The following is a 15,894-nucleotide window of genomic DNA, read 5'->3' as shown; positions in this document are numbered from 1 at the left end:
GAAGGCAGAAGAATGGGATTGAGAGGGAAAGATGCCATTATTGAATGGCAGAGTAGATAAAGGAATAGGTGATGTATTAGGTGGAGACCCTTCTTCAGACAGAGTCAGGGGGAAGGGAAACGAGAGGTATGAAAAGGTACAGAACAAATCAGAGTCGGCACCGATGGCCAAGGAAAGGTGGAGCCCACAATGGTCCATTGTTGGCTGAAGAAGAGGTGATAACGAAAGGGTATATGGATGCGAACAGTGGAACTGGCAGGATGACTAGGGTGGGGGAGGGTCAGAGAGAGAATACAGGGGTAATTTGAAATTAGAGAGATCAATATTCATACCGCTGGGGTGTAAGCTGCCCAAGCGTAATATGTGGTGCTCTTCCTCCAATTTGCGTGCGGCCTCACACTGACTCTGGGGGAGGCCCAGGACTGAAACGTCAGTGTGGGATTGGGAAGGGGAGTCAAAAGTGTTTAGCAGCCGGGAGATCTGCCAAGAACTATGACCAGTTTAACGGACAGCAGTGCCTGGGAGACACCAGTGGAAGCAGTTGGGGACTCCATCTGGTGCGGGGGGGGGGGGGGGTGATAATCACGGCTGAGCAGATGTAGGCAGTGGATTGGACAAGTTGCTGGAGGATGACCTCAGTGTGTGATTGCAGCCCGCTCTCTCCACGCCCCAGGGTTCCACGCGTCGCAAGGCTTGACGGAATGCTGGCTGCCAACCCTCCTGCTGCTCAGAGACTACAAGATCCCAGCTGCCTTCACTATGTACAGGTAAGCACTCCATCCACCCAGCGACTCCATAGTCTCCACTATGCAGCATCGGCTGCACTGTGGAACCAAAGTGACAAACTTAATGCCCCCTTTCACTAGTTCATTAACGATGGGCCGTGCTGTCACCTTCCGACCTGTTCATTTCTATCGTTCCAATTCCATGGAGCGTAAGGGTTGCGAGTAAGAGCCCATCACACTGGATTTTTACTCCTATGCAGTCTAGCAAAGGTGAATGTTGTTGGTACATGGTTCAGGTTTGTTCAGGATGTGTAGGAAGGAACTGCAGATGCAGGTTTACACCACCGATAGACACAAAGTGCTGGAGTAACTCAGCTGGGCAGGCAGCATCTCTGGAGAGAATGGATTTGTGTCATTTCTTATCGAGACCCTTCTCCATATGTTCAGGCACTCTTACCAGTTGACCTCATGTTTTGTCGGTGCTAAGGTGCTGTGCCTCCTCAACTACTTCCTCCTTCCGCTCTTGGACAAATTCACTCGTGGTGTGCTGGTGGCCTACAAGGAGAAGCCGCCGAGCCGGTCCCCCGCGGCTGGGCGCAGGAACCAGGGGAACCACGTCCTACAGTGGGAGCCCACCGAGCCGACTACGGATGTGACCGGTGAGGAGCGAGGCCGGTGGGAGAGGGGAGGAGAGGGAACCGGGGTCTGGCCAACCCCACCCTCGAGGTCGGCTGTGGGAGGCTCCCACCACCCCCCCCCCCCCTGGGAACAAAGGTGGACGGACGAGGAGAGGGACGTGGGTTCACAGGTCGACTCCCACGTCAAAGGGAAGGCGACGGCTGGAGGCCCCGCAGCAGCCTGGGGCTCGCCTGGAACGGGCACCGCTCATAATACCTAGAGTGCGGCCTGGACTTTGAATATGGCGCCAAAACATGGCGCCTCTTGCATGCGGGTTCAGTGGACTATTTCTGTACACTTGCTTCTCTGCCACAGAAGGTAGTTGAGGCCAGTTCATTGGTTATATATATTGGCTATATTTAAGAGGGAGTTAGATGTGGCCCTTGTGTCAAAAGGGATCAGGGGGTATGGAGAGAAGGCAGGTACAGGATACTGAGTTGGATGATCAGCCATGATCATATCGAATGGCGGTGCAGGCTCGAAGGGCCGAATGGCCAACTACTCCTGCACCTATTTTCTATGTTTCTATCAGGCATGTGCTTGGGGATGGCAACACCCTACTGGACTGTTTGTAAGAAAATAATTTAACTGTGTGTTTGCACTGCGCACCCACAACAGTAAAAGCACCATTGAACCATTTATAATGGTTGGTATTTTCCCCCCTAAATTGCTGCAGTTTATCTTTCAGAGTCAATCATCCGTATATGGTCAGGTGCAATCTTTGTCACCAGATGACATCTGTGATGATGTTGCCTCCTAGTTTTGTTTTCCTTCCTTTACTAGGTTATTCTTCACCTCAGGTGCTGTAACTCTAAACTAAACTAAACTAAACAAAAAGAGAAATTTGCTCGAGTCTCGAATCTGCCGCTGCACACGTTCATGCTTTTGTATCTTATACCCGATGGGAGAGAGGAGGGGAGAGAATACTAGGGGCGTGAGTGGTCCCTGAATGTTCTCCACAACAGAACTGGGATATAAGGAGGAATCGTCCCCACCACATTCTCAAGGGCAATTGAGGATGGGCAATAAATGCTGGTCTTGCAGTTATGTCTTTATTCTCTAAAAGAATAAAAATGTTATTATAAAAAATGTTTCCTTGAGTTAATAATGGACATGATAGCTAAACTAGTGTGCTGACTCTTGAGTTGAAAAGGAGACGACTTTAGACTTTAGACATACAATGTGTAAACTGGCACTTTGGCCCACTGAGTCCGCACTGACCAGCGATCCCTGTACACTAGCACTATCCTACACACGAGGGACAATTTACAATTTTACCAAAGACAAGTAACCTACAAGGTTACCTGCAGGTCTTTGTAGTGTGGGAGGAAAGCAGAGCACCTGGAGAAAACCCACGTGGTCATGAGGAGAACGTACAAACTCTGTACAGACAGCACCCATGCTCATGATCGAACCCGGGTCTGTGGCACAGAAAGGCAGCAACTCTACTGCTGCGCCACCATGTGAAACATTATGTGAAGACAATCTCCTCCACACATCTGAAATGCTGACTGCGTTGATTTTCTTCCTTTCTCCCCGTCTGCAGTGACCAGGAGTTGAAATATTCCCTGCAGATCCTGCACGAACTGGAAACCAGGATCATCAGCTACGGGACAAATCCTTTCGCCTCGTTGAAGCTGGAGCAGGTGCAGTCCAATCCCAACAAGCAGCTGGTCAGCAGCAACGCCACTTACCTGATGTTCCAGGGATTCACAGAGTCTGCGGAGGGGATGGCCACCGAGGACCATGGTCAAGAGGACAGTCTTTGAGCTCAGTGTGGGTTACCAGCAATGCGGACGGCAACAGAGCTGTCTGTAGCTGTGAGAAACCAACCTGTTGTATTTGATGAACCCCATTAACCACTAATAAACCCATGCGGCACAGAAAGGGGGCCACTTGGTGTACGCAGTCTCCCTGGTGCCCTCTTCTCCCCCTCACCCCAGCAATGTTTCCCCATCGAGTGTTAGTTTAGTTTATTGTCATGTGGTGCGATATACGGTGAAAAGCTTTCGATGCATGCTAACCAGTCAGCGGAAAGACTATACGTGATTACAGTTGAGCCATCCACAGTGCACAGATACATGATGAAGGGAATAGCACATTTAAAGTAAGACATGTTGCTGTTGGAGTAGAGGTTTACAAGAGTGGAGAGATTGTAAAACATGATTGCAGATCCACTTCTGTCACCAGCGCACAATGAGCCACCTGGCTGGGGAGCCATCTATTTAATTTCCTTTTTATCATTATCCAACCAGCTTCCATCCAGAACCTACTCTGGGATACCAAGTGCCCAGAAGACTTTTCTTGATTACCAATTATGCTGCCATTGGAAAGATGTTCTCAGCATCTCCTTTGTCAAAGCCCCTCATGACTTTGAATACCTGCATGGCGGTCTGGTCCCTACAGCCTGGGTTCACTGTTAATCTGGAGGATGGCTGGTAGAATCTTCCATTTGTTACTCTGCAGCGTACAACTCACCGCTGAACGAGTGCTCATCCTTGTATAATTAAGGAATCATGACTTCAGGGGTTGAAGCTTGTTGGGAAGTATGAAGGCTAAGTGTAGTCACATGGAGCTGGCAGAGCCACAGTGGCTCAGTGGTAGAGTTGTGCCTTACCGGGTTTGATCCTGACTGTGGGTGCTGACTGTATGGAGTTTGTACGCTCTCCCCATGACCTGTGTGGGTTTTCTTCGAGATCTTTGTTTTCCTCCCACATTCCAAAGACTTACAGGTATGTAGGTGTAAGTGTAAATTGTCCCTAGTGTGTGTAGGATAGTGTTAATGTGCTGCGATCGCTGGTCGGCGGGGTCCAGGTGGGCCGAAGGGCCTGTTTCCACGCTGCATCTCTAAACTAATTTAAACTTTAGAGATACAGCATGAAAACAGGCCCTTCAGCCCACCAGGTCCACACTGACCATCGATCACCCTAGTTTGTATCCCACTTACTTAGGGCAATTTACAGAGGTCAATTAATCTACAAACCTGCAGGTCTTTGGAATGTGGGAGGAAACCAGAGCACCCGGAGAAAACCCACGCGGTCACGGGGAGAACGTGCAAACTCCGCATAGATAGCACCCGAGGTCATGGTTGAATCCGGGTCTCTGGCACTGTGAGGCAACAGCTCCACCACTGTGCCAGTGTGCTGCCAAGAGTAACCCAATAAACCACGACAATTGCAGCTAGGGGTGGCCAATGAATGCTGAGCTGTTTTAGCCACTGCCACGTTTTGTGAATGAGCGACACAGATTTTAGACAATGTCATTTTGTGTCCAATAGCCAATCCCTGATCAGAACAGCATCACATGGCCAGTAGTGAGATGGAGATGAACATCTCAGGAAATGGACGGACGCACAATGCTGGAGTAACTCAGCGGGGCAGGCAGCATCTCTGCGGAGAAGGAATGGGCGACGTTTCGGGCCGAGACCCTTCTTCCGACTGAGACGGATTCACAGCAGGAATCTTGTGGAAAATGTCACTTACATCTCTGTTCTAATGGTAGCATCATCAACATAGAGCAGTACGACATGGGAACAGGCCCTTCGGCCCACAATGTTTGCACCGAACGTGATGCCAAGTTAAACTGTCTGTACACGATCCATATCCCTCTATTCCTTGCAATCCAATGGGCCTATCTAAAAACCACTTAAACACCACTATCATATCTGCCTTCACCACCACCCCTGGCAATGCACTCCATACCCCCACCACCCTTTGTGTAAAAAAAACTTGCCCCGCACATCTCCAATAAAATCTCCCTCTCTCACCTCTACGCTATGCCAGCGGGAGATTCATCTCCTGTTAGGGTCTCCCATGCTGGACGGGTCGAAGGGTAGAGGAGAGATGAAGAGCAATCCACTGGTCCTCCAGGTTGGAGATTGAGGACAAGGCTAACAACCCTGTCACGTAAAACAAATATGTTATGGAAACAGCAACTGAAGGAATTAACACTACTGAGTGGAGGACCTTCGTTGCTGCCCTACATGCCAGGAGGCACAATAGGCAGTAAGTAAGTCTCACCTCTATGCCCTCTAGTGTTGAACATTCCCACCCCTGGGAAAATGGTTCTGACTGTCTACCCTGTCTATGCCCTCATAATGTTATATACTTCTATCAGTTTTCCCCTCAACCTCCAACGTTCCAGAGAAAAACAATCCAAGTTTATCCAACCTCTCCTCTATAAACCCTCTAATCCAGGCAGCATTCTGGTAAACCTCCTCTGCACTGTCTCCAAAGCATCGTTGATTAAACCTGTTGGATAACATGCCAATTTTCAGAAAATTAAAGGACAATCTGCGGTGATATTACTTGTGTTATAGCTCATTTCAATTTGACTTTGCAGTGTTTATGAGATTTGGGAAAACAAATACAAATATAAGAGTTTCAGATGGAAATACATATGGTTATAAATATTAATTTTTGGGTTTTGAAGAAAGTTGTAATCTTGACAATCTCATTGTTACGTGCACAATATGTAGCAGTTGTGTGTGGTTTTAGTGTTTTCAATTAAGATGTTAATTACTGGGAGTCTTTTTAGAGTCACAGTGGAAACAGGCCCTTTAGCCCAACTTGCCCATGCTGACTATCTTTCCCCATCTACACGTCCCGCCTGCCTACGTTTGTCCCATATTTCTCCAAAACGTTCCTATCCATGTCCCTATCCACATGTTTCTTAAACGTTGAGATAACACCTGCCTCATCTACCCCCTCTGGCAGCCTGTTCCATATAGAGATACAGCGTGGAAACAGGCCCTTTGGCCCACCAAGTCCCTGCTGACTAGCGATAACCCCGTCCACCAACACTATCCTACACACTAGCTACAATTAACAATTAACAAAAGCCATTGAACCTACAAACTTGTACATCTTTGGAGTGTGGGAGGAAACCAGAACACCGAGGGAAAACCCACGTGGTCACAAGGGGAACATAAAAACTCCATACAGACAGTCACCCTGGTCAGGATCGAACCTGGGTCTCTGGTGCTGTAAAGCAGCAACTATATCCCTGCGCCACCGTGCTGCCTCTTGTAGATTAAAAAAAAGTAGTCCCTCAGGTTACTATTGAATTTTCTCTTCTCACCTTCAAATATTATTTCTGTCCTAATATTAATACAAAACAGCCACCTATTCACACACAAATTAGCAAAGTTTATTAATTCAATACATATTTGGAGTTCAACCAGATACGATGACAGATGACAACAAACTGCTTGCTGGTGGTGGAACAGGGCCACACGGTGGTGAACTGTATTCATGTAGTAAAGACATTATTCAATGAGTAAAGATATCTTGCATTTGTGGGACACACACACACACATTTCAGATCATCTTTATTTCTTCCTGACTTACAGTAGCTGGTGAAGGGCTACTGTAAAATTGTAGGACATGTGATTCAATAGAGAAACAAGGAACTGCAGATGCTGGTTTACAAAAAAAAGACACAGTGCAGGAGTAACTCAGATGGTCGGGCAGCATCTCCGGTGAACATGGATAGGTGACGTTTTGGATCGGGAACCTTCTTCAGACTCAAAAAAATTGAACTTTGAACCTAATGGCTTTGAACTTAAATTCCTCCAACCTCCAACAGATTGAGTACAGAAGTCAAATGTCCCTGGGCAATGCTGAGGGAATGCTGCCTGTATTTTGTGTGAAATATTAACTGCCCTCTGGGCAGGACGGAAGAAATGTAGATAGAAAGAACTGCAAATACTGATTAATGCACGAAGGGACAGAAAGTGCTGGTGTAACTCAGCAGGTCAGACAGCATCTCCAGAGAACATGGGTCAAGGCCAATTTAAAGAAGGATCTCAACCTCAAAATGTCATCTATCCGTTCTCCAGACATGCTGCCTGAACCGCTGAGTTACTCCTGCACTGCAATGTCCAATCGGTTGGAAGAAACTTTGTCTCTGGAACTGGTGCGCTACAATGCTGAGAACGACATTCTGCACTTGATTGATTAAAATGGATTGAAAGATACAGCTTGGAAACAGGCCCTTTGGCCCACCAAGTCCATGCTGACCATCAATCACCTATCCACACTTTTACCAAAGCCATTAACCTACAAACCTGTGCATCTTTGGAATGTGGGAGGAAACTGGAGCACCTAGATGAGATGCGGTTCCTCTCACTTAGTTCCGGAAGTGGCGGCGCTGTTAACAGCTGCGGCTCGCCTGCAGTCCGTCTGTCTTTATTATTTTCTGTTGTTTTTTTTGTCTTGTTTTGGTTAAGTTTTAGTTTGTTGGGTTGTGTTAGAGGGGGTGAAACATGTTCTCTGTCTCTTCCTTCGGGGGAATGCAACTTTTTCGTGTCGTATCCCCCTTCTCTGCCTCCGTCTGCGCTGAGGCCTAATGGCGGAGCTGGCGGCCTCCAACCTGCGACCGACCCCGAGGCTCCGGAGGCAGAGCCAGCCAGGACTTACCAACGAGAGGCTGGCCGTCTTCGGGGCTAAGGCAGAGGTGGCCCGACTTGCTGGTGCGGCTTTCTGGCTTTCGGCGGCGGCCTGGAGCTGATGCAGCGGGGCTCGGAGCTGAGACTGCGGGATCCGGAGCTGGGGCAGCGGCCTGGAGCTGGGGCAGCGGCCTGGAGCTGGGGCGGCGGCCCGGAGCGGAGACTGCGGGACCCGGAGCTGGGGCGGCGGCCTGGAGCGGAGACTGCGGGACCCGGAGCTGGGGCGGCGGCCTGGAGCGGAGACTGCGGGACCCGGAGCGGGGGCGGCGGCCTGGAGCGGAGACTGCGGGACCCGGAGCTGGGGCGGCGGCCTGGAGCGGAGACTGCGGGACCCGGAGCTGGGGCGGCGGCCTGGAGCGGAGACTGCGGGACCCGGAGCTGGGGCGGCGGCCTGGAGCGGAGACTGCGGGACCCGGAGCGGGGGCGGCGGCCTGGAGCGGAGACTGCGGGACCCGGAGCGGGGGCGGTGGCCCGGAGCTGATGCTGTGGTGGGCCGTCTCGAAGCGGAGACGGCGTTCCGGCTTTCGGCGGCGGCGACATCACCACGGAGGTCCGCTGGACTGGAGAGCGGCATCTTCGGCCTGGATCGCCTCAGCGCAGAGGGAGAACAAGGAGGGAAGAGACGGAGACTAAGACTTTGCCTCCATCACAGTGAGGATGTGCTTGGTGAACTCACTGTGGTGGATGTTTAATTTGTGTTTATTGTATGTTTTGTTATTATTGATTCTGTGTATGACTGCAGGCAACATAATTTCGTTCAGACCGAAAGGTCTGAATGACATTAAAGGATCTATCTATCTATCTATTTCCATTTAGCCTCACTCTGACTGAGGACAGAAAGGTCGGTGTGGGGGAATGGGAAGGAGAATTAGTATTTAGCAACCGGGAGATCAGGTAGGTTCAGGCGGACTGAGCGAAGGTGTTCTCCATGGTCCAGGGAAAGCCTTAGTTCAGGAAGAAGGAGGACTGTTTTATGGGCACCTGTATACAATACTCATCATTGGAGCAAGTGCTAGACAGGATGGGGAACTGCAGAGAATGGAATATGATTGTTTCCCATATTTAATGCAATTTGATCATTAAAGATGGATGAGGTTTACACTTTATGTGGTGACGCTTTTCATACCTTGGGTATACAATCAACGAATTTCACTGTGACTTGTCACATGCAACAATAAAGTATTCATTCATTCATTCATTCATTCATTCATTCACTAAAGTTTTGTTATAATTTCGACTCATTCAGACCAACCTTGGTTTAAATCATGAGTCACTTTCTTGCACAGAATTCAAAACTGTGCATAAAAAGTTACATAAAAAAACAACAGTTACATCGAACAGTATAACAGGTCCTTCAGCTCACAATGCCAAATATGATGGCAAGTTAAACTAATCTCTTCCGCTGGCTCGTGATCTATATCCCCCCAGCAGTTTAAGAATAAGGGGTAAGCCATTTAGAATGGAGACTACGAAACACTTTTTCTCACGGAGAGTTGTGAATCTGTGGAATTCTTTGCCTCAGAGGGCGGTGGAGGCCGGTTCTCTGGATACTTTCAAGAGAGAGCTAGATAGGGTTCTTAAAGATAGTGGAGTCAGGGGAGAAGGCAGGAACGGGGTACTGATTGGGGATGATCAGCCATGATCACATTGAATGGGTTAGGGTTAGGATCGAAGGGCCAAATGGCCTACTACTGCACCTATTGTCTATTGTCTATTTCCTGTATATCCAAAAGCCTCTTCAATGCCACTATCGCATCTGCCTCCACCACCACCTTTTGGATGTGTTCATTAATAAAATCTGTTCGAAACCTCCAATCTCAACAACATTCAAACAATAGATAAGCACCTTAAAATGGAATTGAGTTGCATGAATTTTGCAGGCTTGGTCACCTTGGGGTTGGATATGATTCAATGGTCCATGCAACCCTTCTTTGAAAGCTTAACTGGTCCATGGGGGGGCCTTATCTGTTGTGTCAGGCAAATGTAAAAACAAGTTTGGGATATTATCTTCAATGTTCTGGATAAGATTTATCTCTCAGTTAAAGCACATATCTGAACATTATCATATTGCTATTTGTGGCAACCTGCTTTGTGCTAATTGGCTGCTGTATTTTATACAAAGGTGACTACAGGTGGCCATAGAACACTTCACCACATCCTACATACACCATTGTATTATAGTGTTATAGCGTGTTATAGTGTAGGCAGGGTGTTATAGTGTATTACATTGTATTATAATGTGTTATAGGGTGTTATATTGTATTATATTGTATCATAGTGTTACAAGGTGTTACAATGTATGAATGAATGAATAAGTTTATTGGCCAAGTATGTACACATACAAGGAATTTGCCTTGGTGCTCCACTCGCACGTAACAACACGACATACAGTAGCTATTAAACATTAAGATAAAACTATATCTTAAACATTAAGATAAAAACATTACAGTTTAAACATGTGAATGAAATAAAATACCAGAGCAAAAAAAGGCTACCGACTTTTGGTTATTGAGTAGAGCTACTACTCGTGGAAAAAAAGCTGTTTTTATGTCTGGCTGTGATGGCTTTGACAGTCCGGAGTCGCCTTCCAGAGGGAAGTGCTTCAAAGAGTTTGTGGCCAGGGTGAGAGGGGTCAGAGATGATCTTACCTGCTCACTTCCTGGCCCTTGCAGTGTACAGTTCGTCAATGGGGGGAAGGTTGCAGCCAACAACCTTCTCAGCGGATCGGACGATCGCTGCAGCCTCCGGATGTCGTGCTTGGTGGCTGAGCCAAACCAGACCATGATGGAGAAGGTGAGGACAGACTCTACGATGGCCGTATAGAATTGGACCATCATTGCCTGTGGCAAATTGTGTTTCCTCAGCTGCCGCAGGAAGTACATCCTCTGTTGTGCCCTTTTGACTGTGGAGTCGATGGTGGCCCCCCATTTCAGGTCCTTGGAGATGATGGTTCCAAGGAACTTCAAATATGGTGAGTGGGGTGAGGGGAGAGGGAGCTCTGCTAAAGTCCTCTATCAATTCCACTGTCTCAAGAGCATTGAGCTCCAGGTTGTTACGAAGGCACCAGGAAGTCAGCTATGACACTTCCTGTCTGTAGGCAGATTCCTCCCCCTCATGGATCAGTCCAATCAGGGTTGCGTCGTCCGTAAACCTGAGAAGCTTCAAAGAGGGTACACAAAATTGCTGGGGAAACTCAGCGGGTGCAGCAGCATCTATGGAGCGAAGGAAATAGGCGACGTTTCGGGCCGAAACCCTTCTTCAGACTGGGTAGCCCCCCATTTCAAAGAGGTGTCTGTGAAGGTGCAGTCGTTGGTGTAGAGAGAGTAAAGGAGATGAAAGATAACGCAGCCTTGCGGTGCTCCTATGCTGAGGGTCTGCAGGTCCGAGTTGTGCCTTCCCAGCCTCACATGCTGCTTCCTGTCTGTCAGGAAGTTGGTGATCCACTGACAGAGGGGTTCAGGCACAGTCAACTGGGAGGGTGTGCAGGGTGTTATGGTGTATTAAATTGTATTATAGTGCGTTATAGAATGTTATATTGTTTTATAGGGTGTTATAGTGTATTATGGGGTGTTATGGTGTACTATAGTTCGTGTTACATTGTATGATAGTTTGTTATCAGATGTTATATTGTATTACATTGCATTTTCAGGTATTATAGTGTATTATATCATATGATAGTGTGCTATAGTGTATTACAGTGTGTCATAAGGTGTTGTAGTCTAGTAGTGTATTACATTGTATTATATTGTATTATAGGGTGTTGTGTATTATAGGTTGTTATAGTGTATTATGGGGTGTTATAGTGTATTACATTGTATTATAGGGTGTTATGATGTATTATATTGTATTATAGTGTTAGAGGGTGTTATAGTGCGTTACATTTAGTATGTTATTGTGTGTTGTCATCTATTAAATTATATTAGTGTGTTATAAGGTGTAACATTGTATTGTAGCATGTTATAGTGTATTATAATGTATGACAATGTGTTAGTGTATTACTGTGTTATAGGATGTTGTAGTGTATTACATCGTATTATAGGGTGTTGTGTATTATAGGTCATTATAGTGTATGCAGGATGTTATAGTGTATAAATTGTGTGGTGTGTGTAGGGTGTTATGGTGTATAATGGGGTGTTGTGGTGTATAATGGGGTGTTGTGGTGTATAATGGGGTGTTGTGGTGTGCAATAATGTTTTATAGGGTGTTAAGTACATTGCTTTATAGTGCGTTATGTTGTATTATAGGGTGTTATATTGTATTACGGGGAGTTATAGTGTATTACAGTGTATTATAATGTGTTAAAGGCTGTTGTAGAGTGTTATAGTGTACTATGGTGTGTTATAATGTTGTTTTAGTGTATTATAGTGTTTTATAGGGTGTTATAATTATATTGTATGATAGTGTGTTATAGTGAATTAGTGTGTTATAGGCTATTATATTGTACTATTGTAGATAGCGTTATAGAGTATCAATGTATCACATAGTATTATAGTATGTTAGGGGGTATTACAGTGTATTGCATTGTATTCTAGTGTGTTATATTGTATTATATAGCACTTTCAGTTGTAAGAGTACATTACAGTGGGTTATAGGGTGTTGTAGTGTATTACATTTTATTATACGGTGTTGTGTATTATAGGATGTTATGGTGTGTTATAGGGTATTATAGTGTATTATAGGATGTTATAATGTATTATATTGTATCACAGTGTTATAGTGTATGCAGGGTGCTATAGTGTATTAAATTGTATTATAGTGTGTTCCAGTGTATCACATTGCATTATAGTGTAGTGTTATATTGTACTATAATGCATTATAGTGTATTATAGTGTGTTATAAGGTGTTATAGGGTGTTGTAGTGTATTATAGTGTGTTATAATAATAATAATAATAATAATAATAATAATAATAATAATAATAATAATAATAATAATAATAATAATAATAATAATAATAATAATAACATATTTTATTGTCATTGCACGCCAGTGCAACGAGATTTAGTATGCAGCTTCCAACCGATGTAAGAGAAAAGTAAAATAAATGAATAAGCCTTGTGACGTGACCATCCGAGGGAGACAGTCCAGGGGGGGTGGGGGGCACTCAGCAGGGCCGGTTCAGAGCCGCTATAGCTCTGGGAATAAAGCTGTTTCTGAGTCTGGAGGTTCGGGCGTAGAAGGCCTTGTAACGTCTGCCGGAGGGAAGTAGTTCAAACAGTCCGTTACAAGGGTGTGATGAGTCTTTATGGATGCTGACGGCCTTCCTGAGGCACCGTGTGTGGTAGATGCCCTCCAAGGCTGGTAGCTCTGTCCCAATGATCCTCTGCGCTTTGTGGACGACGCGCTGAAGAGCTCTCCTCTCCGCCTATAGGATGTTATAGTGTATTATATTGTATCATAGTGTTATAGAGTGTTACAATGTATGCAGGGTGCTATAGTGTATTAAATTGTATTATAGTGTGTTAATATATTAGTGCATTACAGTATATTATAGTCTATTACATTGTATTATAATGTGTTATAGTGTATTTATTATAGTGTAGTATAGTAGGTACAGGTGCACAACCTTTTATCCGAAAGCCTTGGGACCAGACACTTTTCGTAATTCGGAATTTTTCGGCTTTCGGAATGGAAGATTTTTAACGTAGATTTTAACGGCTGGCTCAGTGGTAGAGTGCTCGGCTCATATCCGCAAGGTCGCGAGTTTGCGCCTCGATCCCGGCAGTTACTCGATCGTGAGTTTGAGTCTTCAATGTAGTTTTTTCTTGCAGAATAGGAGAGAATAGGGAGGGTTAGGCTGGGATCATTCTCTGCGAGATGATCCTAGTGCGGGAGACAAGTGTAGGAGAGGTGTACTGACTGTGTGGGAAGAACTTTGGAAGTGATTGCCCAACATTCTCAAAAGCCGCTGTGTCTCCCTGTCCCTCCAACTCCAGAGGAATCCGCTCCCCGATGGGCCGCTACAGCGACAAGTGGCAGTTCGCCCATAGCCCGAGCTGCACCACCCCAAGAACAAGACGTACCTTGCACACCATCAGCTTCTGTCCCTATGGGGAGCGTGTTCCTCTGGAGTTGGAACGGGGCTGGGCTACTGCTGGCTGTGGGTCTCTGGGATCTCCGTGCTTGCAGTGGGCCTGGGGGTCGGTGTCCCGTTGATCCTGACGTCTCCGGTGACTGGCACTGACCTGCTGGCATCGCCGACGTGAAGACAGTGCAAAGCCCCCGCGCCGGTGCTATGGGCGGGGAGCTGGAGAGGGGAGGGAAGGGGTCACACACATGGCCGGGAAGCAGAGGGGTGTAGGTGGGGTGAAACTGAAGGGTGCGACAATCTGCTGCTGTCTGCCCGCTGAGTTAAAAAGTTCCCACGCAAGACTCACGATACACTGTGTATCGTGAGTCTACCGTTGGAACCTTTTAACTCAGCGGGCAGGCAGCAGCAGATTGTCAATTATTAACCCTCCCGCGCAATATACCCTCACCTTCTCTTTTATGAATGGGGATTTAGTTCCCCTTTCTTCGATGACCGACCGGAGGTTACGCTGTCACCTCTGCGGGCCGCCCTCGGTGAGCGTTTTCAAGGACCTTTCTTCAAGGACCGAAAAAATGTCCGCTATTTAGAGCTTTTCGTTATTTGGAATTTCGGATAAAAGGTTGTGCACCTGTATGTTACAATACTTACCTTCAGCGGTGCTGCAATTCTGCCACTGGCCGTGTGCGCGATTATGGCGCGTTTTGAGGGGGGGGGGGGGGTTAAAACGCGGTTTTCTCCTACCTCATCCTGGATTATATTTTGTTAAGAGTGCAAGCTTTTGCTGAAGAATCGTTCCGACGGCCGTTCTGTGTTTTAAAAAAAAATTTGCCCGACAAGTTAATCGCTGGAGTGATTTTAAAATCAGCTTCTGAAGCAGTTAACGCCGACAACGGGGACGGATTTTACGTAGGGGACAGGTAAAAGAAAGTAGTTTATTTATGTGTATAAAAGTGTTTCTTAAGATGCATTTAATTCACATTTTAAGTTGCGAAACGGTGATTTTTTCCCCTGTACGAACCGGAAGTGTTTTTGCTGCCGATATGGGGGACTAAATCACCGCAACCGCAACGTTACAAATGGTCGCGTTCCAGAAAACCCCACTCGCAAGCTGATTTAAATGGCCATTAATTTACAGGTATTAAACATTAAATTCCTTCCATTTGGCCTATAAACCCATGACAATAAGATTTAAAAATTATGTTATATTGTGAATTCTTGTGTGAATGTTATTTGGACACTTAGGCTATTTAAAAATGTTAATCTATTCTTAAAAATGGATAGATGTTTAGATCTAGTCATTGAATTTTGTAATTAGCTACAATTAGGTAACTAACTAATTATATGCTTTAATTTCAAGTCATCTAAGTAAGATTGTTGCATATTTGTTTCAGAATGCTTCAATCTATAATAACTGAAAATTTCTTTCAGTTCTCTTAATATTTAAGAAAGTTATGGGCTTTTGACTGTTCTCGATCACAGCTTTTGTGTTAAGTCAATGAAAAAGCAATAGGGAACAAGACGCTAATTTCCAAGTATGAAAATGGCCATAACTTTTTTAATACTGAAGATATGAAAGTGAATTAGGTGTCAAATTAAACTTATTTTTATGCTTTATCTGATGGGATAAATTAGACTTGATTTTTAAAATCTCAAAATGTTGTAACATTGCTAAGTATAGGGTGTTATAATGTGCTATAAAGTATTATATTATATTATAGTGTATAATATGTGCAAATGTAAAAGCAACTTTGGGATATTATCGGTGTTTTCTTTAATGTTGTTTAAGATTTATCTCTCGGCTAAAATACATATATGACCATTATCAGATTGCTATTTGTGGCAACCTGTTATGTGTTAATTGGCTGATGCACTTCATGCAGAGGCGGTGAAAGTTCAAAGCTGGCCATCGAACACTTTACAACATCCTGAGCGTGTGACAGGTTGAAGTCTTTTCCAAAGGAGCTTCAGACCATTGGTTTAAGAGTAGACATTTATACCCAGATATGAAATATC

At 45.6% G+C, this 15,894-nt stretch overlaps 1 protein-coding gene across 1 annotated transcript in view; it reads left to right on the top strand.

Annotated features, from left to right (window-relative positions):
- mss51 (MSS51 mitochondrial translational activator) overlaps positions 1-3,311 on the top strand; it is a 28,432-nt gene extending 25,121 nt beyond the window's left edge. The window contains exons 6-7 of the mRNA XM_033040467.1: positions 674-767; positions 2,950-3,311. Of these exons, the coding sequence (XP_032896358.1) occupies positions 674-767; positions 2,950-3,172 (317 nt within the window). The 3' untranslated portion in view covers positions 3,173-3,311. The remainder of the gene's footprint in view (positions 1-673; positions 768-2,949) is intronic.
- Positions 3,312-15,894: the final 12,583 nt, after the last annotated feature.

The sequence above is a fragment of the Amblyraja radiata genome, chromosome 22 (assembly GCF_010909765.2).
Source record: "Amblyraja radiata isolate CabotCenter1 chromosome 22, sAmbRad1.1.pri, whole genome shotgun sequence".
In the NCBI taxonomy this organism is placed as follows: domain Eukaryota; kingdom Metazoa; phylum Chordata; class Chondrichthyes; order Rajiformes; family Rajidae; genus Amblyraja; species Amblyraja radiata.
The sequence above is the reverse complement of the archived record's forward strand: the minus strand, read 5'-3'. Positions and strand labels throughout refer to the sequence as shown.